Below are 8,730 nucleotides of genomic sequence, written 5' to 3'. Positions count from 1 at the left end.
AAATGAACTCATGAATACCTAACAGTGTGGCATAGGCGGACTCACACACAGTGAGTGTGAAACAATGTGGTTTAAATGGGGGCAGGTTAAAAAAATTCATTCTGTCACTTGTCATCCATATAAGGGTAATTGGGAGCAGATAAAAATATGGCTTACTGAAGTTTTACCAACATGCCCCTCTCTTTCCTCAGAGAAGCCTTTCTCACTGTTGAGTCACTGATCAATGAGAAGACCAAAGATGTGTGGGCTGAAAAAGGCATCATAATAAGTGCCTAATCACATCTGCCGGGGTCAGGCAAAATGCAGGACAGCCTCGGTTTGAAGATCCCAGGATGACTGAGTGTGGATGGACCGCTTGATAGATTTAAATCACTAATATTAATGTTTCTAAAGTTGCATTACTTGAGACCTTAAAGATTGTCTAGAAATCTCATACAGGTTCTCTGCTGCAGTCTTGACCACAAAAAGGGAAAGCTTTTTTAATGTTACAAAGAACCTCATCTTGTCCTGTCCAGGGGAGAGGCTGCAGTTGCTCCGGCAGCATCTGTGGTACCAGCTCCCAAGTACTTCGTCCCTCTCAGCATCACAGCGAAAGCGATACCGGCTTCTCCTGTTTGAAAACTCTGTTTCCCCTTCCTTTGCTTCTTTAAAAAAATCAGTATGTTGCACCATAAATGCTACTCTTATACAACACACACACACACACACACACACACACACACACACACACACAGATTAAATGCTTGCTTAGAAAAAGCTTAGGTGTCCTAGGTATATCTCTGCAATCTGTCCGTGAAACCGGAGGACTCCCTAACATAGCGTGTGTGAAAATGCTCTGTAACCGCAGGGCTTTATCAATGTGCATTACGGCGTGCACACTCTTTCAGGTACCTGGGTGTTCCCTAAAAGAAACCAATGGATTTCGGACTGTATCTGTTGTGTATTTATCAGAGGGGTTCGGTGGCAGAACCACACGGCTATTTTCCAGCCGTCCCAGAATAAGGTGTCTCGGTCGGAGCTCTGCTCCCTGGAGACAAGCTCCGCGCTCCCGGCGGCGGCAGTAGCTTCCCTCTGAAAATAGCCACCTGCCTAGCTCCTTGAAATCATCAGGTTGGGTGCAACACGGGTCTAAAAAGAGAGAAAGAGGCTTTCAATGTGATGGAGTTAGTGGTGTGGAGCAGGAATTTAGGGATGAAGAAAATACAGGCAACGTGTGGCAGTCGAAGTTCCCCCGCTGCAGACCTTTCCAAGTCCGGTTTCTCCCGTTAGTTTCAAACACCTTCTCAGCTCCCCTCCACTTATACGCTTCAACACGCTCAAAGTATTTGAGGCTTCATTCCCCAGAAAGAAATGAGAAAATCTAGGAACACTAAAAGGTTGATATGAACTGCACAAAGGGTTTAGAAACACTAAAACCAACAGCGGCAGAGCCGCAGTTTCACGTGTGTGTGTGTGTATGTGTGTGCGCGCGCGCGCGCGTGTGTAGGAGGAGTGCATGAAAGAATTAAAAAAAAAAATCAGGTGAAAGAGATAAATTAAAGAAAGTGCTAGAAAGAGCTACAGAGAAATAGAAAACTTTCCTTCATATGTGCCGCATACATGCAACCTTGGACAATCATTTGTATCTCCAATGCCCTGGAGGCACCATAAATACCTGGGCGTGCTGAACCCTGGTGGGGAAGGGGTGACTTAGAGGGGTAGTGTGTCTCCATGGTACTGGGTGGGGTATGGAAAACTAAGGTGTCAGTTGGGAATGATAACCTGCTATTGGAGGCACGATCATATCCGAGTAGTACGGGGGTCAAGGATTAAGTAGGATGGGGTGGGGGTAGGGAAAGGAAATGAGTGAGGGGGTTTGGGGTCTGAGAGAAAACAGAGGGTCTCAGAGAAAAGTGCAAAGGACTACAGCCGCAGCATCCCCGCGGGCCGTGGCTCGCCCCCACCTTCCTTTTGCGCAGAATCTCCGCCTTGGCTGCAGCAGCGCGCTGCCCCCACTGGCCAGGAGCGCCGTGATCGATCGCAGCTGCGTCAGAGTCCTCTCTGAGTATAAATAGGGGTGGCAGGACCGAGCTGAGCCGCACACAGCCATCCATCCTCCCTTCTCCCTCTCTTCCCCGTTCTCTCTTGGCCCCCATCTCCGCCGCCGGCCAGGGGGACACCGACCGGCACCATGAGTTCCTTCAGCTACGAGCCGTACTACTCAACCTCCTACAAACGGCGCTACGTGGAGACGCCCCGGGTGCACATCTCCAGCGTGCGCAGCGGCTACAGCACCGCGCGCTCCGCTTACTCCAGCTACTCCGCGCCCGTCTCCTCCTCGCTGTCCGTGCGGCGTAGCTACTCCTCCAGCTCCGGCTCCTTGATGCCCAGCCTCGAGAGCCTCGACCTGAGCCAGGTCGCCGCCATCAGCAACGACCTCAAGTCGATCCGCACCCAGGAGAAGGCTCAGCTGCAGGACCTCAACGACCGTTTCGCCAGCTTCATCGAGCGCGTGCACGAGCTGGAGCAGCAGAACAAGGTCCTGGAAGCCGAGCTGCTGGTGCTGCGCCAGAAGCACTCCGAGCCCTCCCGCTTCCGGGCGCTCTACGAGCAGGAGATCCGCGATCTGCGTCTGGCAGCGGAAGACGCCACCAACGAGAAGCAGGCGCTCCAGGGCGAGCGCGAGGGGCTGGAGGAGACCCTGCGCAACCTGCAGGCGCGCTACGAAGAGGAGGTGCTGAGCCGTGAGGACGCCGAGGGCCGGCTGATGGAAGCGCGCAAAGGGGCCGACGAGGCGGCTCTCGCCCGTGCGGAGCTCGAAAAGCGCATCGACAGCCTGATGGACGAAATCGCCTTTCTGAAGAAAGTGCACGAAGAGGAGATCGCCGAGCTGCAGGCGCAGATCCAGTACGCACAGATCTCCGTGGAGATGGACGTGTCCTCCAAGCCCGACCTCTCCGCCGCGCTCAAGGACATCCGCGCCCAGTATGAGAAGCTGGCCGCCAAGAACATGCAGAATGCCGAAGAATGGTTCAAGAGCCGCTTCACGGTGCTGACCGAGAGCGCCGCCAAGAACACCGATGCGGTGCGCGCCGCCAAGGACGAGGTGTCCGAGAGCCGCCGCCTGCTTAAGGCCAAGACCCTGGAGATCGAAGCATGCAGGGGCATGAACGAAGCGCTGGAGAAGCAATTGCAGGAGCTAGAGGACAAGCAGAACGCCGACATTAGCGCTATGCAGGTAAGGCGCCGGGCGAAACGCAGAGGGGGCGGGGAGGGTGCTGCAGAATTGAGTTAGGATGGGCGGGAGTGGGGGTGGGTGGCGGAGAGTTGAGGGCGCCCCTAGAAAGAGAACAGAGATGAGGCATCTGCAAGCAGATATTAAGGGGATGGAACTTGCCTTCTTGGAGGCAGTGGGGGTGGGGGTGGGGCACTTGGAAGGCGGGGCGGGGGCGCTGCTGTGTGCTAAGAGGTGCTGCGTGCAGTTGAATCTCCGTTCCTCATTAAAGCTGCCCAGCCCTGCAGGATACTGAGTGGGGGTGGGAGGAGGGACTGGACCTGGGCTTTACCTCTGGTATGCCTCTCTGCTTTTCTGCATTCAGCGCAAGTTGCTTTGCTGCAGAGATTGGATCATCTGATTAATAAATACAGCGACGAGCTCTCATTAGTTCTGAAGGATAACTGTGACCAGTTATCCTTTCCGACTAGTTTTACCAACCACTCTCTTCCCTTAGCAGTGAGACAGGAATACAGTCAAAATTGCAATGGGTGATGATAGTCATAGTAAAACATTTCCTTTTTTTTTTTTTTAAGGATCTCCATTTTTCTGGAGAGAAGAAAAAATAAGATAGATACATAGAAAATATTTTAGAGAAAATAAATTTAAATATACTTCATTCTCCTATAAATAAGTGGATTTCTTGTATACAATCTGGATAAAGTTGATAAAGCTAACTAGTGAGTGAGAAACAATTTTTTTTAAAAAAATCCATTTAGTTCTTTGCAGGCATTTTATGATGATCATTAGGTGTATTAATTAATGAAAACAAAAAAATTTTCTTCTATCAGTTTTTTATTCCTATCATTTTTTTTGGTTTTCATCTCTTGCTTTGTGAAGCTGGATTTTTTTTTTTTTTTTAAGGCAAGCAAAGAAAGGTTTAAAAAGAAAAAAGACAGTTACTTTAGGGAGATTTTATCTAGGATGTGCACTTTGATTTTAATTAAACCTAGGCCTTTGCAGCTATGCTGTAGTAAAATGATAGCAGTGGAGATTTACACTTAGAATTTTTTTTTTCGGTTTTCTTCCAACAGGACACAATCAACAAATTGGAAAATGAATTGAGAACCACAAAGAGCGAAATGGCAAGATACCTCAAGGAATACCAAGACCTCCTCAATGTCAAGATGGCTTTGGACATTGAGATTGCAGCTTACAGGTAAAAATGGAAGTGCCAAGGTAGTAGCCTGTCAGCCTTAGGAAGAAAATCAGACTTCCTTTCTGTTGAATCAGAAACCTTCAAAAATAGCCCTTTGGAGTAATTGTGTTATTTTTTGCCCTTTTCCAAGAAGAATTTAATCCTGTAATAATGAAGCCTGTTCTTAGCTTCCCGTTACATTTCAAGTGTAACGAACAGGACTATATTTTAAGGCACTTTTGCTGTTGTTGTTTTGTGTATTTCTCCTGGACTCAGTCACAGCATCCCCAGTCATTAGGTTATGATAATTCCCAACCCTGCCTTTGCCTTTCAGCCTGGCATTGGGGAAAGTGGTGAGTGGTGGGCTGAGCACACTTCCTTCCGGTGTTCATGTCTGTTAACCCCTGCCTCCCCAGGAAACTCTTGGAAGGTGAGGAGACCCGGCTCAGTTTCACCAGTGTGGGCAGCCTAACCACCGGCTACACCCAGAGCTCCCAGGTCTTTGGCCGATCTGCCTATGGCGGTTTGCAGACCAGCTCCTATTTGATGTCCGCCCGCTCCTTCCCGTCCTACTACACCAGCCACGTCCAGGAGGAGCAGATCGAGGTAGAGGAGACCATCGAGGCTGCTAAAGCTGAGGAAGCCAAGGACGAGCCCCCCTCTGAAGGAGAAGCGGAGGAGGAGGAGAAGGAGAAGGAAGAGGCTGAGGCCGAGGCCGAAGCTGAGGCTGAGGAAGAGGAGGGAGCCCAAGAGGAAGAAGGTAGGATTTAAACAAAACACAAAACCAAATAAAAAGCAAAACCACCCTGAGATTCCAGGGGCAGCGTGGTAATAAATATTGGTTAGGAGGTGGGTAAGATACATGAAACCTCACTTATGCCCAGGAAATGTTATTCAGGTAAGAGTTCATAATCTTAAAAAGAAAATACATCTTTCTATTTCCTCAACAGATCTTTAGTAAGCACCTCATTGCTCAAATTGGCTGTTCTCCCAGATTACCATGATTACCATGGTACTTTTTTGAAAGTAACAATCTCTGATTACCATGGTACTTTTTTGAAAGTAACATAAAAAAAGGAAAAAAAATCCTCCTGCTGCTTTTTATTCCTAATTAAACATTTTAAAATCTATTCATTTAACTCAGCCATTTGGTGTCCTAAAAAACAAAAATGAATTCTGAACACATAATAAAAGAAAACCGGAGCTCCTGGAAAGAACAGAGCATCCAGTACCTAGAACATAATCTCATTCTATTTAAATATCTGTTCAGTGGCAAATTGTGCCCAGTAGGCGTTGTTGGTTGGTTGCATGGAGAAAGAGGTTTGGGGGAAGTATTCTGACACTTGTATTTCTCCACAAAACTAAAGCAGAAATGTTTTGATTGGACTCACCCTGCATTTGGAGTTTGTACATTTGCTTTTTATGTTAAAGCTGCCAAGGAAGATGCTGAGGAAGCAAAGGAGGAAGAAGAAGGAGGTGAAGGCGAAGAAGCAGAAGAAACCAAAGAAGCAGAGGAGGAAGAGAAAAAAGATGAAGGTGCTGGGGAGGAGCAAGCCACTAAGAAGAAAGATTGAACCCTTCCCTTCCCTTAATTATTCCAGGAATAATTCTCCCGAAATCAGGTCAACCCTATCACCAACCAACCAGTTGAGTTGCAGATACTATATGAATTAAGAAGTCAATACATGTATAATTCTGAGATGACTTAGGTTGGACATTAAATGTTGTGCTATGACTTTTCTCCTTCCGCAGAGTATCTGTTTGCTTGCAGAGTGGCTTCCTGGCTTGCTGCCAGCCTGTGCATGGTCCACGCTTATGAGTTCAGGATCTATGGCAATGTGAATAATTCAGATGTTTACAATAAAAAAACCACACCATGAATAAATGAATTCACTAATGTTAATGTTAAACTTCATGGGAAAAAAATAGTTCTTTGAATCTTTGGTGGTTAGAAATTAAAGACCTCGAATTATGTGCAATAAATAGTAAATAAAGTTACACTGAATGACATTCCTTGCTGTGCTTGTTGACTTAATTCAGATATCTTAAAGAGAGCACCAATGGCAGATAAATGGCACTAAATTTTTTCAAGTCAAAATTTAAACAATTACAATGCATTTTCCCCCCTTAATTGGTAATTCTGAGGCTACAATTAGGTCATGACCATTCACGAAATCTCTCCCCTTGAAAATTTTACTGATAATAAACTTGAATAAATGAGAATCCCTGGGGTTCTTTTTCTTTGGTAAATAGCAATATACTTTTCCCTGTGTACTGTATAATGTTGGGAATGGCTTTCTTGGAGGCAGTCTGAAATCATGTTTACCTTTATGGTAAACAGGTAACTTGAACACTAATATATAATAGTAACAGCAACATGGGTAGAATGTGAATCCCACTCATCCATCACTGTAACCACATTTAAGAAGTATAGCCTAACTATCATGAGCAGAAGTTGAAGCCCAAGCAAATGATGTAATCAGAAGGAGTAAATTTTTCTCAATGTTTAATTTTTAAGGGAGTTAAGAATATTGAAGCTTATTTGCCATTGCAAACGTGTTGCCTGAAATCCTGAGCTCATGATTGAGTGTGTAGTTATCTTAATTCTGTTGCCTCAAGTAGCCTTCAATACCACCTATTTCAAGCTTTTTAAGAACTACAGATATAGATAATGAAATTGTGACCCATCTCTATAGGGGGAATTCTATACTGTATGTTACATTGCCATAGGTCTGCATGGCTTTACTGGGGACTATTCGGATTTCAGTGATAGCTCCAACTGGTTGGACATTGCATCAAATACACATCCCCACCTGTCCATCCTGTTCACTGTAAAGTTATGAAAGCACTTGCACTTGCATTTGATATGGAATGTCAATGAAATTGCTGATTATCCTTTGTTCTGCTTCTGTTCTTAAGACAATTGCTTTGTCAGCTAAGTTTGTTCAATATTTGTTGTTTAGACACCTCTTAAAGGTTATGAATTTAATCTGGAAGCAAAGTGGTCTCCATTTAAAGTTTACAGATCCCATCACACCATATATTTCGAGTTAAATATATCTCACCAAAGCAAATAGGTAAAATATTTCTTTATATGCCCTGATGCTATGGATTTGAACTATGAGGATTCTCTGTACATTGGCTTCTGTAAAGACTAGGAGTTGCCTCAGAAATCAAGCTTTTCACGTTTATGTTCATTACACATGGGATGCTGCACATGGTCAATTTCAGACAGAAGCAAATTACATGTGAAAAAGTAACCTTAGCTAAATGGAAATGGTTAGTTTGAGAATTTCTTGAAGTAAGAACACTGTACCATACTCTATCCTGTGTGCCATAATAAAATACTGAAAAATCTAAACTGAGTGGATTTGGAGTCTTTAAAAAAAAAAATTCCTCAAATGTGGTACCTTGGCCAATCTCCCTCTCCGTTCTGCTCCTCTCAAACTCTTGTTCTGTATTCTCTCCCCTAGTTAATGATGTCACTCCCCAGCCATCCAATTCTGCAGACCAGAGACTGGGCATGACATCATCCTCCCATTTCCTCTCTCCAATCTTTTTGTTCTAATCTATCACCAAAGCCTATTGATTTTACTACCTAGGTATCTTGAATCCATCCACATTCCCCTATTTACACTGCCACCACCCTAAGGAACCTCTGTGTCCTGGCTCCAGGGACTCCTTTCATGCAAGACAATTTTTCCACAGACCAAGGGAGGAAGGATGGTTTCAGGATGATTCAAGAGCATTACATTTATTGTGCACTTTGTTTCTATTATTATTACATCAGCTCCACTTCAGATCATCAGGCATTAGATCCCAGAGTCTGGGGACTCCTGTTCTAGAGAAAGGTAATCTTTAGAAAAGGGAATTTTGATCACACTGTCTCTTTGATTAAAACTCTCCAGTAGTTATCCATTTTTTTTAATATAAAACCCCAAATCTTTAAGATGATCTTCAAGGTCTGTCTAGACCTGACCTGAAACTACTTCTCAAGCCTCACCCTCTGTGTATCCCCTTTCCTCTCCCTCACTTTGGTGTTTTAGCCACCCTAGCCCTCTGTTCTCCCATCTGCCACACGGTTTTGGCTGCTTCCTCTGTCTGGAGCACTCATCTTTTCTATCCTTTCCTCAGCCTTGCCCAGATTTAGGCTCAATTGTCATTCCCTTGGGGAAGTCTTTCCTGATGGAGCCAAATTCCTCTACTAAGTGTGTTTATAAGCATCACCGACTCAATTGACATGAACTTGAGCAAACTCTGGGAGCTAGTAGAGGACAGGGAAGCCTAGTGTGCTGCAGTCCATGGGGTTGCAAAGAGTCAAATATGACTTAGTGACTGA

The 8,730-nt window shown here is 45.3% G+C and overlaps 1 protein-coding gene across 1 annotated transcript; it reads left to right on the top strand.

Moving 5' to 3' along the window:
* The first annotated feature begins 1,976 nt into the window (after positions 1-1,976).
* Positions 1,977-7,752, top strand: NEFL (neurofilament light chain). The gene is made up of 4 exons (XM_081517585.1): positions 1,977-3,217; positions 4,288-4,412; positions 4,808-5,151; positions 5,823-7,752. Exons 1-4 carry the CDS (start codon positions 2,171-2,173, stop codon positions 5,963-5,965), a joined length of 1,659 nt encoding a protein of 552 aa, XP_081373711.1. The 5' UTR covers positions 1,977-2,170; the 3' UTR covers positions 5,966-7,752.
* The last annotated feature ends 978 nt before the right edge of the window (positions 7,753-8,730 follow it).

The sequence above is a fragment of the Giraffa tippelskirchi genome, chromosome 1 (genome assembly GCF_054371585.1).
Source record: "Giraffa tippelskirchi isolate mGirTip1 chromosome 1, T2T-mGirTip1v1.2.pri, whole genome shotgun sequence".
Classification (NCBI taxonomy): domain Eukaryota; kingdom Metazoa; phylum Chordata; class Mammalia; order Artiodactyla; family Giraffidae; genus Giraffa; species Giraffa tippelskirchi.
This window is presented reverse-complemented; position numbering and strand designations above follow the sequence as displayed.